This window comes from Trichoplusia ni, chromosome 11 (assembly GCF_003590095.1).
Source record: "Trichoplusia ni isolate ovarian cell line Hi5 chromosome 11, tn1, whole genome shotgun sequence".
In the NCBI taxonomy this organism is placed as follows: domain Eukaryota; kingdom Metazoa; phylum Arthropoda; class Insecta; order Lepidoptera; family Noctuidae; genus Trichoplusia; species Trichoplusia ni.
The window spans coordinates 8,263,959-8,287,175 of NC_039488.1; the positions used below are offsets into that span (position 1 = coordinate 8,263,959).

General features: G+C 34.6%; 1 protein-coding gene across 1 annotated transcript in view; it reads right to left on the bottom strand.

Moving 5' to 3' along the window:
• Positions 1–22,551, bottom strand: part of LOC113498761 (scavenger receptor class B member 1) — a 44,575-nt gene extending 22,024 nt beyond the window's left edge. Inside the window, exon 1 of the mRNA XM_026878905.1 lies at positions 22,111–22,551. Coding sequence (XP_026734706.1) covers positions 22,111–22,237 — 127 coding nt within the window. The 5' untranslated portion in view covers positions 22,238–22,551. The remainder of the gene's footprint in view (positions 1–22,110) is intronic.
• Positions 22,552–23,217: the final 666 nt, after the last annotated feature.

The following is a 23,217-nucleotide window of genomic DNA, read 5'->3' on the forward strand; positions in this document are numbered from 1 at the left end:
GACCTGTTTAGTCCGAAAGACAAATTAAAAACAAAAATTGGATACGTTTTTTTCTTTAATCTCGTAATGAAAAAATTAAGGGGATACAGTGATTTAAAATCTCGTGTGACGTCACTTACCAGTACGCTTTTTCTAAGCAAGTGATGTTTTTAGCCCCAACTATTAAGTGCTTTTTATCTTACTTACTCAATATGATAAAATGAAAAACACGTGTTCAATATTATTTCTAAATCGGTCTCACTTAATAACAGATTAATATTAAAAGATTCATTCAAACACCCTATTTTTCACAGAAATTCAGTATCTACGCAAGCGAAGTCACGGGAAATTACGAGTTTCTTATAAAGCCTTAAGGTTCAAGAGAGCAAGTAAACAAGATAAGTAAGCTATTCTGCGGTCGTTTCAAGTCATGCAGTTTACTATTAAATCTTAAATGACGGATCATTCTGAGATTATAAATTATAAGAGGAAATTTATCTTATGAATACATTTGTGGATCACGATTCTTGTTAAGGTATGTAAAGGGTTCTTAGAGGAGGAGCTCGTGGCTAAGCTATGACCGCATAAGTGAAACGCACGCAGGTTAAGCTATGCTTGACGCGGTTGGTCCCTAGATGGGTGTCCATCTTTGTCATAATGAGTTCCTCCGTGTTTCGGAAGAAAGAATTGTGGGTCCCGGCTGTTAGTCCTACATCTTTGACAGTCGTTACGGGTAGTCAGAAGCTTGAAAGTCTGACAACCAGTCTAACCAAGGGGTATCGTGTTGCCCGGGTAACTGGGTTGAGGAGGTCAGATAGGCAGTCGCTCCTTGTAAAACACTGGTACTTAGCTGAATCCGGTTAGACTGGAAGCCGACCCCAACATAGTTGGGAAAAGGCTAGGATGATGATGATGATATTTTGTCTAATAATCGCGATTTCGTATGGATTTTTTTTACTTATTTACGGAAAACCCGAAAAACAATATTTATATTTCATTAAATTACTAGTTTGCTCGTTTTTAATTAAATATAACAAGTTTAACAAATTAGTATTATTTCAATACTCTGAATATTTATTGTTTCGAAGAAAAATAGTATTTAAGTAAGTCAAGAATATCAAATTTGATACTGGTTATGCAAAATTCAAGTTTAATAAGATTCTATTAACGAATATTTGGTTTAAACTTCTTTTATATGAATCCTTTTATGAATAACAGCCGGAACCCAATATATATAATTATTATTAATTATTACAACTGCGTCAAGAGAGTATAAGGAATGCTTTTGAAGATTGAGTAAATAAAGATCAATGCTCAATCTAACCAGATTTCGCAATTAAAAGATAATAAGATAAAAGATATTTAAGATAAAACTTAAAAGATAAGATAATATTGTTAAATGAAGTAACATTTTCTATGTTTTTTACAAACGACTCCCGCACTAAGGAATTCAATCCTTGTATCGCGGCGGGTTTCACAAACATTCAAGTCACATGCACTAAGACACCCAGACTCAGGACAAGCATTCTGCTATTTTACAATGGCCGATGAATGAATGGCAATTGAATGAAATTTGAAATTATTCCTATTCTCTTAAGCATTTTGCCAATAAAATAATTGGAAGTTAATTGTATTGACCTTGAGTTTAGCGTCCCGTACTGAATTTCCAATTATTGTGTAGAAAAATGCTTAAGATAAAACGAAAATCGACATTTGAAGCCAAATTTCACTCATTCATCGGCCATTTTCAATAGTGGAATTGGGGCCCAGGACAAATATTGGTGGATCACACAAATGCTTGTCCTACGGGAGTTGTACCGGTCAAGCACTTTGAGTTTGACATGGTGATCACCACTAGTCTATCCGTATAATTCATGACAGTATTTATGGTAGGTACTTCCCCAAGCGTCAGCAACATTAAGCAGACGTAGCGTATTATTACATATCTTCTTTTAATAACTAGAATTATCAACGACTTACTCGCGCTAGCCGTGATTCGTGATTGTTATAATACTAGACTACAATTTTCCATTGTCATCATCCTAGCTGTTTTGGGGTCGGCTTCCAGTCTAACCGGATTCACCTAAGTACCAGTGTTTTACAAGGAGCGACTGCCTATCTGACCTCCTCAACCCAGTTACCTGGGCAACACGATACCCTTTAGTCAGACTGATTGTCAGACTTACAATCTTCTGACTACGTGTAATGACTGTCAAAGATGTAGGAATAACAGCCGGGACCCACAATTTAACGTGCCTTCCGAAACAAGAGAGAACTCGTTATGAAAAAGATGGTCACCCATCTACGGACCAAACGCGTCAAGCAGTTTAACCTGTGATTGATTCACTTATGCAGTTATAGCTTAGCCATGAGCCTACACAGTCCCTTTTATCTTCAGAATATCTATTTTAATGTTTTGAAAATTCATTCATTTCGTCAGTCTCGTAATTTTAAACATGTTGTGCAATAAAAGCAGTTATCAGATTCAAGAATCAAATTGTAAGACGTCAATTGAATATAAAAACGTGGTAACCGGATATAAAAAGTGATTTGAACCCAAAAAAATATATTAAATGTTATTTTGAAGTTTCTATGGACACTAATAATATAAAGGCAGTTGTTAGTTGACAGTTTGTTGGTATGTTTGTGACTTCTTGACTCTCAATGTACCATTCGTTGATTTACCTTAATTTCTGTTGTTGCAGCGACAGAAAGGTTACCTCTCGCATATTTCAACCATTTTGCTATCACGGTACATGAGACACAGCCTAGTGACAGATGGACTAACAGACCAATTTCTTGACTAATTTATGTAGTTTTACAAAACTTCGAACCCTATGTTTTTTCTTTACTTTTATATAAAACTTTAAGCAAAAAGTTTATCTAAAATAACTATTTTTTTTTATTATTTATCGAGATCGCCTGTCTAGTTTCGGACCCAAAGGGAGTCCTCAACTAGGATTGGTCGAACCACTCGCTCCCTACCGAAGCGTCAGCTCATGATTAAGGACTCCGGTTGGGTCCGAAACTAATCGGGCACTGCCGGTACATACGCGTGAGAAAACCATCATCATTAATTGTCCTAGCCTTTTCCCAGCTATGTTGAAGTCGGCTTCCAATCTAACCAGATTCAGCTAAGTACCAGAGTTTTACAAGGAGCGACTGCCTATCTGACCTCCTCAACCCAGTTACCTGGGCAACATGGTACCCCTTGGTTAGACTGGTTGTCAGACTTTCAAGTTTCTGACTACTTGTAACGACTGTCAAAGATGTAGGAATAGCAGCCGGGACCCACAATTTAACGTGCCTGCCGAAACACGGAGGACATCGTTATGACAAAGATGGTCACCCATCTACGGACCAACCGCGTCAAGCGCAGCTTAACCCGTGATCGATTCACTTATGCGGTTAAAGCTTAGCCACGAACTCCTCACGCGTGAGTAAACCGTTGGATCATTGAATAATGAATTATTCTCACGATAGTCACTTTAAAATATAAATTATCAAATAAATCGTAGCTTCGTAAGCAACATCGCGCGAACTACCTAGTTTAGTATTTATACAAAAAGGTTTATATGCAAAAATTATGGGTCTATACTCATCTCGTAACGATGAGAAAATAAAATTCAAAACAAATCATAAATGCATTGTTTGCGAATTAATTTGTAATCCTACCGTTTTTTTTTTAAATAAATGCGGACAACATCACATACATTGTTCTGAACCCAAAGTAAGTTGCTAAAGCACTTGTGTTATGGAATTCAGATACAACGAAGGTACCATAAACACCCAGACCCGAGACAATGTAGAAATGTGAATTTTTACATTGACCCGGCCGGGTATCGAACCCGGGACCTCAGAGCTAGCGACACCTTGAAACCGGTGCGTACGCCACTCGACCACGGAGGTCGTCAAACTACTATTACTAAGTATGGATTGTTACTCTTTCACGTAAAAACTACTGAATGGATTTGAATGAAACTTTACCACAATATAGCTTATACATCAGAATAACACATAGGCTACAATTTTTGAGGTTTCTAATGTGAGGTCGTAAAAAACACACTTTTTGCGCTTACATTGCAAACGCTGACTGAATCCTACAAGATAGATAGAAGGCAGGTATAAATTATAACTTATATCTTCTAACCACGCGGACGAAGTCGCGGGCAACAGCTAGTACTTATATATTTTTTTAAACGGCTCCCACAGCAATGAATCCTTGTGTCGCGGGGTTTTCCTAACATTCCAGTAAGAGTCTGACGCTACTCATTTCCTGCCCCGACGGTGTCAATGAGGTTACCCCCGCCTTACCAAAAAAAAGGAAAAAAGAAGTTCCCCAACATTCAAATCACATGCACAAAGACACCCAGACTCAGGACAAGCATTCGTGGATCACACAAATGCTTATCTATCATCTATCATATATATCATCTATCTTATATATCGACGTATTTCAATTAAATAACCCAGTAAATTGCGATTTTGAATCATGACACTTCTACAAAAAAAATTACCCCTTAAATGACACTACCAAACTTTGCTTAACCACGATGTTAATTTTCAGTCCTTTTTATAGCCTTAACTAAAATCCCACTTCCCACTAATCATAAAGGTGAAAGTTGGTGAGTGTGTGTGTTTGTTACTTCTTCACGTCAAAACGGCGGAACCGATTTTAATGAAATTTGGTATGGAGTTATCTGACACCCTGGATTAACACATAGGCCACGATTTATTACGAGATAATATCTTGTTTTCTAACTACGCGGACGATGTCGCGGGTAACAAGTAGTACATAATGAATGTGTATCAGAACTGTCTAGCTATTAAGTATATTTATCTTTAGTCATTAAGTACCCTTAGTTTAGAGGGTGAAAATGTTATTCTTGTAATAAATATCAATTGACAACTAGTATTTCGACAGAGGAAAAATAATAAACCCTTTGTGTTTAAAAGCTTAAAGCAACGGTTGAAATACGCGTTTTTTTTTCTTTTAATTTAGTGTCAGTAATTAAAACACTGTTTTAAACTAATCTATATCTATACTAATATATAAAGCTCACGAGTTTGTTTGTTTGATTGTTTGTTTGTTTGTTTGAACGCGCTAATCTCAGAAACTACTGGTCCAAATTGAAAAATTCTTTTTGTGTTGAATAGACCATTCATCGAGGAAGGCTTTAGACTATAAACCATCACGCTGCGACTAATAGGAGCGAAGATACAATGGAGAATGTGAAAAAAGCAGGGCAGGTATAAATCATAACTTATATCTTCTATTCACGGGGACGAAGTCGAGGGCAACAGCTAGTAAAGTTATATGAATATATGTCTAACCATCTTTTTATACGAAAGTGACATGTTATAACGGGTGATTGCACTGACATTGACCGGTAAACCAGTCCACAAGTGGGCTAAACTGTGCACTTTCACTTTCCACATTATATCTACAACTTGGTATGCTGTTCCAAAGTTGTTTCTAGAGCTTGCGTTATAATATACTAGCTATTGTACTTTGGCCCGCTCGCTACAAATTGAGAATCGGGTCAAAAACTATCCTATGTGTTAATCCTGGTTATAAACTATCTGTGTACCAAGTTTCGTCTAAATCCGTTCATTGGTTTTTGCGTGAAAGAGGAACAAACATCTATACATACAAACCTTCGATTTTATAATATTAGTTTATGATAAATGCATGGAAAAATTGTTTCGCATAACTAGGAGATAATATATATCTCCTGTTAACAATCGAAGGTCATGGCTGAATAATGCCGTGTATTGTTGTGATTCACTGAAACTATGGACTAAGGATATTTTGTAATGCCGATTAACAATGGTGTAATATTTATTTTTCTAGAAGAGTTTTTTAATTAAATCCGATATGACATTAATAGGCAATAATTAATAGCTGCAGCCCACAGTTCATTAATAGTTAGGTATACTATTAAAATGTTTTAGAAACTCAAATTTCATAGTATTCTCAAGATTCAATAAAAACTCAGTAGATTCTAAGATGATATTATAAAAAAAAAATCTGGAAGTATGAACCTCAAAAAGTATTAAATACAAATTGTTGATTTCAGATTGCTATGAGACCAGGAAACAGTTACATATTAAAACAGTTGCTGGAATTTAGACCTGCAACTATGTGCATAATTATTCAATCTTTGAAACCCTAGTTCACATAAATACTTAGACCTTTGTTTAGTCCTAGCTACCGCATTAGGTTAAGTAACCTGTAATGGTAGATTAGTGAGATAATTAAATAAATAAATAAAAAAAATCAGATCCCTTATAAGACTCTTTTAAATGTCTCGTTATATGCACCACCAGAGTCAATACTGTAACTGTTTAAAAATGCCTGGAAAACGGTATGTTTGAAATAAAATTTCTTGATTTTGATTTATATTCTGATTAGACCCTTTCTCTAAAAGAGATTGGTTTATTTCTCTAAACAGAACAGTTTTTTATACTCATAAAAATATTTGGTATTTTTTCTAAACTCCACAGTCACTGTAGTTAACACAAGCAACTTCCCATTGTTAGCTAGTTTGACAGAATCCTGGTGTGTTGCCAATTAATGACTAATTCTATAAAAAAGCGCTTTGTTTTAACTTCCTCACTCCTTACAATGGATTCAATTTTGCGATTCGTCATGAAGAAAGTGAAGGCACGGTAATAACGACAGCAACATAACCCTCCTTTTGAATGTAGTCGGGTAAAACGAAGCATTTTTCTGATAACTTGGTTGAATACTAACATTAAGATAAATGATAGAATAGGGATGATGACAATTTTTTTTTGCAGTGTCCGTCTTGTAGTTTTTTGTATAATAATGGATACGTATTTTTTTATTTGTCCCGCAAACATAAATTGACCAAATTACAGTGAATGAAACTTACGCGTGACGTCACGATTGAGTATAAATTTTACTCTGTCGTTACGTCACAAGCCCCCTCTCCTAAACTTCAAAGCAGTTAATCTTTGTCAATTCTAGTTTTTCTGAAAAAGGAAAAAATACGTGTCTCATACTTTTCAATTATCTAACTGAGGGACTAATGGCCTCTAAACACTAGACCAATATGAACACAAGTATTAATTTCTACATTGTCTCGGGTCTGGGTGTTTGTGGAACCTTCGTTGTATCTGAATTCCATAACACAAGTGCTTTAGCAACTTACTTTGGGTTCAGAACAATGTATGTGATGTTGTCCGCATTTATTTATTTTATTTTGTTTATTTATTTAGAAATATATAAAAATGTTTATCAGTTGCCCAGTACTCATAATACAAGCTTTGCTTAGTTTGTCACTAGATGGCGTTGAGTAATGTTGAATATTATAATATGGTGTTATAACTTAACATATTTATATGGTCAATTCATAGTTATATGACTATTAAATTAAATTGTCGATGCGACAAATGGTCTTAGATGTTTATCTTGTAACAAATGGTAATTACATTTGTTTTATATAGACCGTTTTAATATTCATGTGTACATTGTTGTATTAATATTTAATATAGTGCAGGTACAAATGTCATAAATGATATATAAGTTATTTAGAATATGTAATTATAGGTAAATCTTGTTTTTTTGACAGATGTTGTATTTATTTACGTTTTATTACAACAAAAATTATGAACATAATAATTAATAGATTTTAAAAATCTAATAACCCACGTTTTTTAAAGTCACAACATTAAAATTTTATCAAAATCGGTTGGTTGTAAATTGCATTGTAGCTACCCTCAAAATTTCAGTCTGCTAGCTTATCGGGAAGTGCCTAAAAATTGAGCGGCAAAAATCCAACTGGAACAACAAACAAACAAGAAAAGTGAGTGTATAAAAACGTGGAAAAATCGAGGTTAAGCAACTGTTCTACCGGTCATAAATTTGCAAGACTCAATTTGTTTTACATTAAATGTTTACCTATTAAAATGCGATGTCAAATTGTGTAGTGCCACGAGAAATACTGGTGCAACATGAAATAAACTTAAGTATGGCATAAGTTGACTATTCTATAATATAGTAAGAATATACAATCAATATTTATCTAGTAAACTGAGGAGATAAATATAATTGTATATTTATATATTAATAAATATTAAAGGATAGGTCACAAAGTAAGCGACATCGTGTACATTTCGAAAATGATCCCACGGGAATATAAAAACGAGAAAAAACTGTCATTTATTTTAATCTAGGTTATAAGCCATCTGAGTACCAAGTTTTGTCTAAACCTGTTCAGTGGTTTATGGGAGCAAGACGATTAAACATCCAGACATACTAACTTCCGCGTTTATAATGTTAGTAGGATCTCTTGTCAGTGTCGGGATCACTTCATGTGAAGAGACCCGGTTCTTTTTAAAGGCGTGCACGGGGACACAGGCCCAACATGCAGAGGCCTTGTTGAGAACTTTAACCTAAAATAAATGAGGATTCGAGGTCGGTTATATCGCGTTTCCAAGAGAACTCTTCAAAAGTCCGGGATAAAAACTATCCTATGTTCTTTCTCAAGGTCAACTCTATCTCTGTACCAAATTTCATAAAAATCAGTTCAGTGGTTTGGACGTGAAAGCGTAACAGACAGACAGATAGAGTTACTTTCGCATTTATAATATTAGTAGGGATGAAATATTTGTAGAGAGTTTTAAATAATCTATCGCTTTAAATAATCCGTTGATCGCTTACTATCACACCTCGCCTACAAATCTTTACAATCTAACGCAACACACAAGTACTTAAAATCTATTTATTGTTAACAATCTACATTTATATAGAAACCGAGTTATATTTATTGCAATATTCTCATTTAAATGTGATCTGAATTCACATAATCTTAAAGAGGATTAGATAATGTTGCATCATGGAATAGAAAACTTCAAATGTATGTGAATGACATTCCTCTTCGACAAGTGACGTGGCTTTTTTATTTATTATTAAAAAACATTACTACTCCCGCATTAAGGAACTTAATCCTTGTGTCGATGGATTCACAAACATTTTTTAATATATATATATATTTTTTTATCTATCCTGGGACAACTCACACACGGTTAACTGATCCCAAGCTAAGCAGAGCTTGTGTTATGGTAACCAGACAACTGATAAACTTACTTATATATTTCTAAATACATACATATATATTATAGATAAATTACACCCAGACACCAGAACAAATGATCATGCTAATCACACAACATTTTTCCTGGGCGGGAATCGAACCCACGACCTCCGGTATAGCAGTCAGGGTCACTAACCACTAGATCAACAGGCCCGTCAAGACATTCAAGTCACATGCACAAAGACACCCAGACTCAGGACAAGCATTCGTGGATCACAGAAATGAATGCGCGGGTATCGAACTCGCGACACGTTGAGATTGGATTTGGCGTGACCTCAACCACTCGGCTTCCCGTGCAAAACCAATTATACTTACTTCGTTTTTTATTTGCAAACGACTCTCTAAAATTTTTGCATCGTAAAATATCGCTTTCAATAAGACCGTCCATTGTGGAATCCAAGGAATTTTATAAATTATTAGCATTTCGCATCGAGGTCAGTTATATCGCGTTTCCAAGAGAACTCTTCAAAAGTCCGGGATAAAAACTATCCTATGTTCTTTGTCAAGGTCAACTCTATCTCTGTACCAAATTTCATGAAAAACAGTTCAGTGGTTTAGACGTGAAAGCGTAACAGACAGACAGACAGACAGAGTACTTTCGCATTTATAATATTAGTAGGGATTAGTACGGACTTTACAAAAACAGCTTCACATAATTTGGTTGTTGATAAAAACCATTTTAAATTGTGATGCAATATTATTTTATTTTAAGAAAATTTATAAAAAAAATACTCATATCCTGCGATATTATTAAAAACTAGACTTTAGAATCCATAAACCAAATCTTATCTAAAATAAGAAACTAGATTTAAATGGTCTTGAAATAATCTAGATATTCTTATTTGTAGATATCTAAAAACGTTAAGATGATTTTTTTATGTAATTTAACCAGATTATTTATAAAAAATATTTTTTCAAAACGAAATTGTCATAAGCTAATTATAAATTAGGTTTTAGTCTATTCTTGAATTGGTCTAGTGGTTAGTGACCCTGACTGCTATATCGAAAGTCGTGGGTTCCATTCCCAGCCAGGATAAATGTTAGTGTGATGAGCGCGATCATTTGTCCCTAGGTGTAATTTATCTATAATATGTATGTTTTTAGAAACAAATAAGAATATTTACCTATCACTTGTCTAATACTCAAAATGCTAGCCGTGCTTAATTTGAGACTAGAAGGCGTTGTGGAATATTATTAAGCTGTTGCCCGCGACTTCGTCCCCGTGGGTAGAAGATAATAATATAAGTTATGATTTATACCTGCCCTGATTTTTTCACATTTTCCATTGTATTTTCGCTCCTATTAGTCGCAGCGTGATGGTTTATAGCCTAAAGCCTTCCTCGATGAGTGGTCTATTCAACACAGAATTTTTCAATTTGGACCAGTAGTTCCTGAGATTAGGGCGTTCAAACAAACAAACAAACTCTTCAGCTTTATATATTAGTATAGATTAATTTTAAAAATATACCTATTTCTAAAGTTTAAGGTACAATTTATTTAAATATATGTTAAGGTCAACTTTTAAACTTGAGGTCTACTTGTGGCAATTCGACCTTTAAGGTTTGAAAACTTTGCCCTTCCTAAGTACGACTTACGAGACACACTTCCTATTATTAAATCTGATATAAAAAAAATCTCGAGTCACAATGGTAGTTACTATTTACATCCAAAACGGCTTGACCGATTTATAAAATTTAATTAAGTCGTTTTGAAAATTGGCGGTTATCTATTTTTCAAACCCCTAAGTGATAAGTAATGATTTTGATACACCAGACATTCTGTAAAACTAATTTATAACGCATAAAAACGTTTGCCGTTTTATTAAATTTAATACCACAGCTACGTGGCACACGAATCTTTCTAAACAGGAAAGGTTTTGAGCATTGATCTGGGCGGCGAGTTTAGATTTCAGTTCACGAGATACAATCCGGTGACAGACGGATGAATAGACCGACAAATAGACACGCGGACTCTTAGTAAAAGGGTTTCATTTCAGCCTGGATGTACGGAACTCTAAAAGATACACATAAAGTTAAGAACTTGGAAAATCTACAAATAAAACAAAATTGCCTATTAAAGTAACGTCTAGAAAATGTCCTAGAATGACAACATACAATCTAGCACATAATGAGGCAATTCATAAAATTGTATCCTATTTCAAAATCATAGTATTGCATATCTATACTAATATATAAAGCTGAAGAGTTTGTTTGTTTGTTTGAACGCGCTTATCTCAGGAACTACTGGTTCAAATTGAAAAATTCTTTTGTGTTGAATAGACCATTCATCGAGGAAGGTTTAAGGCTCTATACCATCACGCTGCGACTAATAGGAGCGAAGATACAATGGAAAATGTGGGAAAAACAGGGCAGGTATAAATCATAACTTATATCTTCTAACCACGCGGACGAAGTCGCGGGCAACAGCTAGTATTATATATTATGTTTGTTTATTTCGTCATAGCATTTACTTGCATATTTTGAATTTGTTTCTAGTAAAGTATTCCAAGGGTAAAAATGTCTGTCTGTCCGTCTGTCACCAGGGTGTATCTCATGAACTGTGATACCTAGACAGTTGAGACTAAAATAAAGGTATATCTGTTACCGAGGTGTATCGCGACTTTTTGATTGATTGGTTTTTGAACTATGTATTGACAAAATCAAAAATATTTCAAATCCCTATGGTCTAGAAATATGACGTCATATTGCCGTAACGGACTTCCGTTGCATTGCCGTCCAGTTATCTCCTAGTCGGGCCAAAAGAATGTTTTACTTCAAAAACAAGGTTAAGCAACGATTTGTGCGGTCATAAATGTGATGATTAACAAAATCGATTCCCTAGCCTATTAGTACGGAACCCCTAGCGTTTCTAGTCAAACTCGCACATGAAAAAAAATATTTTTTAAATCGGTAATAATCAATAAAAAAATAGGACTTTGCCCAGCAGTGGGATGGCAAGTGATACTATTATCAAACTTCCACTATTATCGAATTCAATTTATATCCGACGGCAGTTCATATCGTAATTACAAAACATCCTGTAGATAGCTTGCCACTGAACTTGGGAGTTATCTGAACACCCCTTATCATGAATGTATAAACGTGATAATATATAATGTATGTTTCATGTTTTATCAAAAAGATCTTTTTAAATGATTAATTTCTTGATAATTATTTTGTTAACCGAGTTTTCATTGATTTAGTCTCAATAAAAGCACGTAATGTAATTAATTGCTACTAATATTATAAACTAGCTGTTGCCCGCGACTTCGTCCCCGTGGGTAGAAGATATAAGTTATGATTTATACCTGCCCTGTTTTTTCACATTTTCCATTGTATCTTCGCTCCTATTAGTCACAGCGTGATGGTTTATAGCCTAAAGCCTTCCTCGATGAATGGTCTATTCAACACAAAAAGAATTTTTCAATTTGGACCAGTAGTTTCTGAGATCAGCGCGTTCAAACAAACAAACTCTTCAATGATGTAAATGTTTGTTTGTTGCGCTTTCACGCGAAAAATACTGAACCGATCGTCATGAAACTTAGTACACATTTTTTTGGAGGGATTCGAAGTAATATGGGGTTTATTTTAATGTAATTAAAAATCAGTATTGTGCCTAAGTGGACTTGGACAAGTAATAAACCATGTCTTGACTTCAGTTTATAAAAAACAACTCCAGCACTAAGAAATTTCATTTTTGTGTCACGGGATTTCACAAACATTCAAGTCACATGCACAAAGACACCTTGTAAAATAGGCCCTCAGAATCATCATCATTCTAGCCTTTTCCTAATATGTTGGGGTCGGCTTCCTGTCTAAACGGATTCAGCTAAGTACCAGTGCTTTACAAGGAGCGACTGCCTATCTGACCTCCTCAACCCAGTTACCTGGGCAACACGATACACCTTAGTCAGACTGGTTGTCAGACTTTCATGCTTCTGACTACCTGTAACGACTGTCACAGATGTATAAAAAACAGCCGGGACCCACAATTTGATGTGCCTTCCGAAAAATATCACTCGTCATGACATAGATGGTACCCATATACGGACCGACCGTGTCAAGAGTAGCTTAACCTGTGATCAATCAACTTGTGCTGTTATAGCTTAGCCACGAGCTCCTCAGATTATCTAAATAGTTTATATACACGTTAAACATTACCTTGAGAATAACCGTGTTACGTAAAATATGTGAATTATATAATAATGTAAAGTAAATATATTTAAATGGTTTTCCGAAACGTCAAGGTTCAAATGAACTTTAACTGTGTCACAGTTAGTCATTATGTGTTAATCCCAGTTAGAGATGACTTTATATCAATGTTTCTGAGTTTGTATCTTTTTTACTTGAAAACTGCTGAACAGATTTGGGAGAAATTGTCAGATGAGTATTTTTAAGGGACCAGTACCCGAAGGACAAAATTGGAAGTCTATATCTGAAGCTCAGTTGTGGGTACGTCTGTTTGTTTATCCATCCGTCACCAGGCTGTACCTCCTGGACTGTGATAGGTACGCATTTTTTTTTTTACAGATGGTGTTTTTTATATATTAAATCTATACTAATATATAAAGCTAAAGAGTTTGTTTGTTTTTTTTGTTTGAACGCGATAATCTCAGGAAGTACTGTTTCAAATCGAAAAAATATTTTTGCGTTGAATAAACCATTCATCGAGGAAGGCTTTAGGCTATAAACCATCACGCTGCGACAATAGGAGCGAAGATACAATGGAAAATGTGAAAAAAAACAGGGCAGGTATAAATCATAACTTATATCTTTTACCCACGGGGACGAAGTAGCGGGCAACAGCTAGTTTATCAATATAAGTCACAAATCCTTCATCTTTATACATTCGAATTGCTAAGCTATCACTTCCCACTCATCATCCTAGCTTTTTACCAACTATGTTGGGGTCGCCTTCCAGTGTAACCGTATACAGCTAAGTACCAGTGTTATACAAGGAGCGACTGCCTATCTGATCTCCTCAACCCAGTTACCTGGACAACACGACACTCCTTATTTAGACTGGTTTTCAGACTGTCAAGCTTCTGATTACCTATAAATACTGTCAAAGATGTATGAAAAACAGCCGGGACCTACAATTGAACGTGCCCTCCGAAACACGGAGGAACTCGTTATGACAAAGATGGCCACCTATCTACGGACCGATCGCGTCAAGCGTAGCTTAACCTGTGATCAGTTATGCAGTTATAGCTTAGCCACGAGATACCACTTCCTACTCTCAGATAAAATTCTAAAATTTAATGTACATAACGCACTTCACCTTGGTTTTTGGTAAAACCCGATTATTTAATAACACTTTAAGTAGTATTGTACTATGATTATCTTGCGATGTCACTTGCTATTATTATATATGTTATTTTTAAAGTATTTTGTAATTATTTAGGTAGGGAATTCTAAATATAAAATAGTATTATGGTGCCGTGATTACTGAAGGGTAATCCTATTTCTAATGTCCGTCCGATAGATCCGTCTGTCACCAAGCAGTATCTCATGAACTGATTAGGTCTATAGTTAAATTTACTAAATATGCTGATGCCGCTATAACAAAAAATAATATAATATATTTAAAAACAAACTTATAGGGTCGACTTTAAATTAAAACGACTGAGCCAAAATTTATGAATATAGTAAGTAACACTAATTACACGTTAAACAAAAAAAATAATTAACAATATCAGTACGTCCAGCACGAGGATCTGAAGTAACATTAAAAATACACACGAATTGAGAACATTCGTCTTTTGAAGTCGGTTGAAAAAGTTAAAACAACGCTTGGTTCAGTTATAAATATGATATATGACCATTTTTCTTGTTTATTTGTTTTTTTTTTCAACCTATTTGTGCAGAATCCTCAATAAAACGAGTCCTATCACTTCGCTGGATTTTTCCGTTTAGAAACCAGCAAAAGTAACACAAAACCCCTTGTATAAACAAACATACAGTCACTAAAACATTGTGAGTAGTTGACAACAAATATTATAAGTAACTTAACTCAAAGACAAGTGTATGTCATGGTACTTATACATATATAATTATGTATGTATTTACGTATGTCACTTACTGATACTTTGGTTTAGTGGTTAGAAGAATATCAGTCGATGTTGTAACTGAACTGATTGGTAAGGTATCGGGGTTTGATTCTCGAGCCTAACAAAAATTAAACACTTGCTGTTGCCCGCGGATCCACATGCTATAAAGCGGAAATTCCACGGGAATATAAAAACTATCCTTTGTCCCAATTCGGATTATAAACTATCTGTGTACCAAGTTTCGTCTAAATCCGTTCAGTGGTTTTTGCGTGAAAGAGGAACAAACACCCATACATACAAACATGGGTGGGTTTTAATCAGTAGAAGTGTGACACTCCCTTCCCCACAACCCAAAGCGGTAGGAGTCATTTAATGATTTTCCAACAGAAATGACTTGAAATAACCCTTCTTCTTTTAAAAAGATAAAACCAACATTTGTATAAAAAAACCCCCTTTTAAACCTCGGTTAAATTCAGGTCACAATATATCCTCACTTTAATAACTAACTAATCATTTTAAATAACACCTGTCTTAACCTCACAGTTAAACGTCATTAGTTAGACGTTTAGCAAACTGAACCTAGGATTAAACCTAGGATTATATATAACTACAGTTTACCTTCGCAAATGGCCTCTCTTTTTCGCCGGATATGACACGTAATCTACAGAACCGCTGACCCGATTCTGATGTGGTTTTATTTAGTCACAAATGTGGCTTTGTGAAAATGTAGGTCGATTTAAGATGGATAAATGATTTCTGTTTAGGAGTACATTCATATTCCTACATAATGTGTAAGTTATATATTAAATTCTCGTGTCACGGTGCTCGTAATTGAACTCCTCCAAAACGGCTGGACCGATTATCATGAAATATCGAGTCCGTATTGGGTAGGTCTGAGAATCGGACGACATTTGTTTTTATTACCCAAATTTTATAATCATCATCATCCTAGCCTTTTCCCTAGCTAAGTTGGGGTCGGCTTCCAGTCTAACCGGATTCAGCTAAGTACCAGTGTTTTACCAGGAGCGACTGCCTATCTGACCTCCTCAACCCAGTTACCTGGGCAACACGATACCCCTTAGTTAGACTGGCTAGTAGGATATATATCAACAAATCGGTCACTTGCCTTAGAACATGACTTATGTTTGTGCAATCAAATTGCATATATTATGTAAATATTATATACAAATTAATATAATTGAAAACCAATTAAGGCCTTTGTAATTAGTCAGGCATGTACCGAGGTGCTCTAGTTTTTTTAATTCAAGGTATTTTGTTTAAAGATCATTTAATTATTTATTTTAATATATAAAAAAACCTTGTAATACACTGTGAGATAAAAATCCGGACTCAGAACAAGTATTCGTGGATCACAAAAATGCTTGTTTTTTGCGGGGATCGAACTCGCGACTCGTCATGCACAGTGGGTGTGGTTTTGTGACTTTTACCTACTCAGCTATCTGTTCAGTCAATAGTTTGCAAAAAAATGAATCCTACTAATATTATAAAGGCGAAAGTTTGTATGTATGGATGTTTGTTCCTCTTTCACGCAAAAACCACTGAACGGATTTAGACGAAACTTGCTACATAGATAGTTTAAAACCAGGATTAAAACATAGGATATTACGTGCCCACAGGATCATTCTCCATTTATAGCGGGCGGACCCAGGGTAACAGCTACAATTAAATTGATTAAAAAACGCCAAATCTTTCTGGACCACCACAATATACGCAAAAAGGAACTACATATATATTGGCATCTCGTTCTTGCATTCGTCAACATTTCCTCTAAAGACATCCAGATACTTACTATTTAAAATCTATACTAATAAATAAAGCTGAAGAGTTTGTTTGTTTGTTTGTTTGTTTGAACGCGCTAATCTCAGGAACTACTGGTTCAAATTGAAAAAAATATTTTTGTCTTGAATAGACCATTCATCGAGGAAGGTTTTAGGCTATATACGATCACGCTGCGACTAATAGGAGCGAAGATACAATGGAAAATGTGGATAACACAGGGCAGGTAACATAACTTATATCTTCTAACCACGCGGACAAAGTCTCGGGCAACAGCTAGTAACATATAAAATGACAGAAAAGAATCAAGTAAAAATAGATACTAATGACCACTGACGCGACCTCAAATAAAACAAGTAATAAATTTTTGCGTATGATGGTCACCCATCCACAAATTAACCTCGACGAGGGTTGCTTAACCTTGCAGACTTCTTACTTAGTTGCCTTCCTAGGCATGTAATTAATGTTTAGTAGAGAGTGTGACGGCTCGTGTTCACTAAGATAAAATCGTTACGGTTTTCAAATGTCTAATTATTGGGTTAAAGCATGGTTACAATCATTATAGATTAATTATAATAATATGGATAGACAGACAGAATAGAAAACTTGTTACTACTTATTAGCTATGGTCGAAAGAGTTCCTTTAACCAATAAAACTGGTCACCATATTTATTGCCTTACCAAGCGTTGCTTAACTTCGATTTTATTTTCATTCATTTTTTGTTACAGCGGCAACAGAAATACAAAATCTGTGAAAATTTCAATTTCTAGCTATCTCGGTTCCTGAGAAATCAAATAAGAATCAAACATACAATTTAATGAATGTGTGTATTAATACCTATCTTATGGGAGATAATTGTTTCATTTTTTTTTTAACGACGCCCGCACTTCGGAATTCAATCCTTGTGTCGCGGGCAAGCATCAAGCATCCACGAATGCTTGTCCTGAGTCTGGGTGTCTTTGTGCATGTGACTTGAATGTTTTTTAAACCCCCCGCGACACAAGGATTGAATTCCTTAATGCAACATTCGTTTTCTTATCTTATCTAATTGCATTAAAATTATTCTCATTTTTTCTAAATAACATTGGATTATATCATTTATAATCCAAATAACGTGGAAAATACCTCATTCGGCAGTGGAAACCGCAAGTAAAGTCAGTCAATGTTAATTTTAGTTATTACAGAATGAAGAATGAAATCGCTTCGCAAACCAGTGAATTACGTTTCGCGTGCTAACCAGATATTAGCAAGTTAAAAGATAGAAGCGGGTTTGATTTCCAAGCATTATTTTTGTTGATTACTACCATATTTTTGTACACTTTCTTCATGCGATTTTTTATTAATAGAATAAATATTTTCTAATTGCTTGTTTTTTAAAATAAATAAATGCGCACATACATTGTTCTGAACCCAAAGTAAGTTGCTAAAGCACTTGTGTTGTGGAATTTAGATACAAAGAAGGTACCACAAACACCCAGACCCGAGACAATGTAGAAATGTGAATTTTTACATTGACCCGACCGGGGATCGAACCCGGGACCTCAGAGCTAGCGACACCTTGAAACCGTAGCGTACGCCACTCGACCACGGAGGCCGTCGTTTGGAAGAATATTGTTACAATAGGGGTTATAATGAGATATTTGTATGTGGAAACATCAGAATATTATGGACTTTATTTTACTTATAAAATAAAATACAATATGGATGAATGGAATACATGAAATATGAATGAATACGCATATTTGTTCCACTTTCATACAAAAACCACTGATCGGATTTAGATGAAACTTGGTACACAGATAGTTTATAACTAGGATTAACACATAGGATATTCTTATCTAAAATTTTTTCATCACTGTTTTACACTGCCTGAAATAAATGATTATTATATTATTACTAGCTGAACGAATAAACGTTTTTCTGCCATATAAATAAATTATAGGGAATATGTGGCGACGCGGCGACGTAACAAAAACATATGAATAAAAAAATTGGAAGTAACAACTATGATGAAAAATAAATGTTGTCCGATTCTCAGACCTACCAAATATGCACTGTACACGGTCTAGCCGTTTCGGAGGAGTTCAATTACGTACAACATGACACGAGAATTTTATATATTAGATATTTCCCCGATACATCTTATATCTTGGACCACGACAGCGTATTACGAAAAATCGGATGTCTGTCGAAAGCAAAAAAAATGGCGATTCGTGCAGTTTCATACAAGTACGCATCGGTTTATAAGGACGGCTTGCTATATTTCCTTGAAAATTGTTTAGACAAGGTCGGTGAACTAACAAAATGGGATAGAAAATGTATGTCTTTCCCTCTCACACACTTATGAGAGTCATATTATGGACTGCACGGGTAGTCGAGAGCTTGGGGTCACCATGCCAAACCCACTGTGCGCGACTTGACACGGGTTCGATTAGAGCGTAGGACAAGCATTTGTGTGATCCACGAATGCTTGTCCTGAGTCTGGGTGTCTTTGTGCATGTGACTTGAATGTTTGTGAAACACCTGCGACATAAGGATTGAATTTCTTAGTGCAGGAGTCGTTTAAATAAGTAATATAACTGCAATGAGTAAGAGAGACGCTTTTAGTTACTCTTCGACAACTTAAGTTTAATATGGCGAAAAATCTCCTAAAATACTAGAATGTTAGAATAGAAAACTTCAAATTTATCTGAATGACATTCCTCTTCGACAAGTGACGTGACTTTGACTTGTCAGTTCAATACATTTGAGGGATTCGTCAGCGTTAGCGAGGAGACATGTAACTCTGTTTAAATAAAATATTTGTTAAGGGATTATCACAAAATAAGAAACCTTGGCGGTATTTCTGAAAACATCCATGGTCACCCATCGGTTAGCTAACCGCACTTAGCGTTGCTTAACTCTGTTTAGTCATGTCAAATTTTATGGAAAATGTTAGTCATAGATAAATAGATTTCTTTTGTTAGTTAAATATGTTAATTTGAAGGTTTTCTTGGGTTTTTTTTATTAAAGTTATGTGGAAAAGTGATTACACATGAATATATATAAAAAAATATGTGTCTGTTTGTAAAGGGAAAAAATCCAGTCGAATTAACCTCGATCTTGATTTGTAATAATTATTTTCATATCGGCAACAGAAATCTAACCTTCCGACTAAAAACAAAAATCAAGGACTATGAGATATATCTTAGTGACAGACCGACAAACAGATTTTGATGGGCTAACGGTTTTTACCTTTTGTGTACTGAACACTAAAAAATAAACTAGCAAATACTCAAAAATCACCACACAAGCTCAGATATGCAATAGATATTATTAATCCAAATATTAAGAACATATCTCTCATACATACATACATTTTCAGCAATATTACTGCGAGTGCGGAAGAGAGATAGCGCTCTACACCGTGTATTGCTATCCCGCTCCCACAACCATAATTTTAAAGTTGTCAGATCGAAATGAAATGAAATCATTTATTCTGTAAATAGGATATATCATTACTTTTACATGTCTTCTTATTTCTTTGAGAACGCTGGAGTCGACATTTGCTATCTGACTACCCTGAGAAGAAATGTCGAAACAAACTCAAGGGGTCACAGTCTCTTTGCAAAGAAATGCCTAAAAGTAGGTGAAACGCATGTATGGCGTGTAATATAACCAGTTTCTTTTAGGACACAAACGCTGAGCCTTTCGTTGAAAATAGGCGTGGTCGGAGAATAAGGATGTGCGTTATTTTTATCGATATTTTATTTATGTTTGTCGATAATTTATTTATGATGGTGTTTTGTGTTATTTGAGACATTTTCGAAGTGTTTTTTGGTGATTTTGAATATAATTATGGTTTGGTTCGAAAGCTAATAAGTTATTTTTATCGATAAATGTTGTGTTGCCATAAAAAATAGCATTAGGAAATTTCTGGAGCAAATAAAAAATTACAGACGAATTTTAAAATAAATTTTGATTCTCAGACTACTTTTATTAAGTAGTCTGAGATGTCATTTCATTAAAATCGGTCCAGTATTTTGAAGTAGTATGGTAACAGACGTTGTGATGCGAGAGATATTTCTTACATAAGATATGTTATTGTTTACATACGTAAAAAATCTTATTTATCAAAAGGGAAATCGATTTCAGGTTGTTTAATTATTTTCTTTAATAATATCAAAACTTGTCATCTCAAATACGATTAAAGATAATAAATTAAATATTTTCTTTTGTTTTATTTTTAAAATTACTTGCAGACAGATTTGATACACGTCAGCTTAAAATAATATCGAAATTAAATCTAAAAATGTCTCTAAAAATTACGAATAAAATTTTATCTATACTTTACATTGGTGACAACCCTACATCAATGCAATATGACCATACGTGACGTCATATCGTATGACACGCGATGTTTAAGATAATTTATTTGTTTTATATTAAGTACAAGGTTAACGCGGGTTTCAGGTTTAAATTGTGGGTCGAAATGACCCGCCCCTTTTGAGAGCGGACTTGCAGGAATCACGGTTTCTCTTGGGTTGGTTTTTAAACATGTTTTTTGGATATATCGAATATTTTTTTAAGTAATTAAATACCTTCTATGGCTGCTTTCTGCAATTATTTATAATAATGATGAAAGTTGATTTCGTTTCGTGATCGCAATTAATTTTCTACGAATTTCTTTTATTATTTTATTTTAAGAAGGCTTACAGACTCATAATAGAATAGGTAACAAAAATATATAATAAGGTTGCTAATGACAAGCCTCCACAGATATTTAATATTTACGATTAACTATTACGATTTATTATCATTGTAAAATTTCTATCATTTATGTGATAGAATTCAAAATTTATTTATATCGCTATCGATGCAGTATTGATCTAAATAAGTTTTCATCTTACGCTTTTTTGATCAGCATCACGTGACCCTGACGCGGGTTTAGATGTTTTTACCCATACAAAAAAGTGTTAAGCGCCGCTAAAGAAGTTTTCATTATTAAATTATGTAACGGTTTACTCACGCGTATTTATCGGGAGTGCCCGACTAGTTTCGGACCCAACCGGAGTCCTTAATCATGAGCTGACGCGGATTAAGGACTCCGGTTGGGTCATTCTCACGATAGTTACCAATAAAACCTAAATTTCTCTATCCAAAACTTAAGAAAAATGACTCACCACAACTCAATTTCTTCTGTTGAGATATGAGCATGCTAAGAGGCACGCGGCGGTCTGGGTTCGGTGCCAGGCCGAACAGCCTGTTGCGAGCCGACTGGCCAACTGTGAGGAACGGCTTGTGGCCCATTGTGATGCTGGATGGCGTCTAATTACAAGGTCATGTGCTCTGGAAAGAAGGAGAAATGGGAATTAAAATCTTGATATATCTTTTATACTATAAATGTGAATGTAAGTTTATTTGTTACACCTTCACGCAAAAAATACTGAACAGATCTTCATGAAACTTTGTACGCATGTTCTTGGAGATAGAAGTAAGACAGTGCAGTGTCTAGTGTATAATATTTAAAACACGTGGAGCCGCGGGTGACAGCTAGTTTAGCTGGAGTTTCTTGTCGGTTCTTCTCCTTAAGAATGACACTTTGGAACCGTGCAACTAGAGTCACCATTGTAAGACTTTGAAAGTGCCTGGAAAATGGCCTAAATGAAATAAAAACTTTTGATTTTGATATAAAACGTTTCACGTTTCTTGTCCGCGATGGACCCCTAAACTACTAAATCGATTTGAATCGAATTTGTAGCTTAATTCATCTTGTATCAATTTCAATTTATCGTCGCAATATTATTATTTTTTTCAATAGGTACTTTTTATGAAAATGTAATTTTACTTCGTCTGTGTTGGGAAAGAACCTGCACCATGAGCGTACAAGCCCGTAGCGAAAAAAACTAACGATTTATACATTAAACAGTTTAAACTGTAAACAAATCTTTGAAGATTTTTTATTACCATTAATTTTGAGATTAACAGTCACCGCAGATGAATATAATGTCATATTTTACAAAAGCTCCCATATTAATTATGTTTAGAAACAAGAATTAAGTAATTTTTAAACTAAGTATTTCCTAGTTAGGGATTTAGTTATTTTTTTTTATAAAAAAAATATATAAATTTGCATACAATGGCTATTAAAATCATTAAAATTTACATTTTAAACACGCATTTTTTTTACTTAAAGGATAATATTAGATTTTTATTTGAAATCAGCATTATTATTAATAAGGTATTTGTATTTAAAAACAAATACTAAATACTAGTTTTTCAAGTCGAAA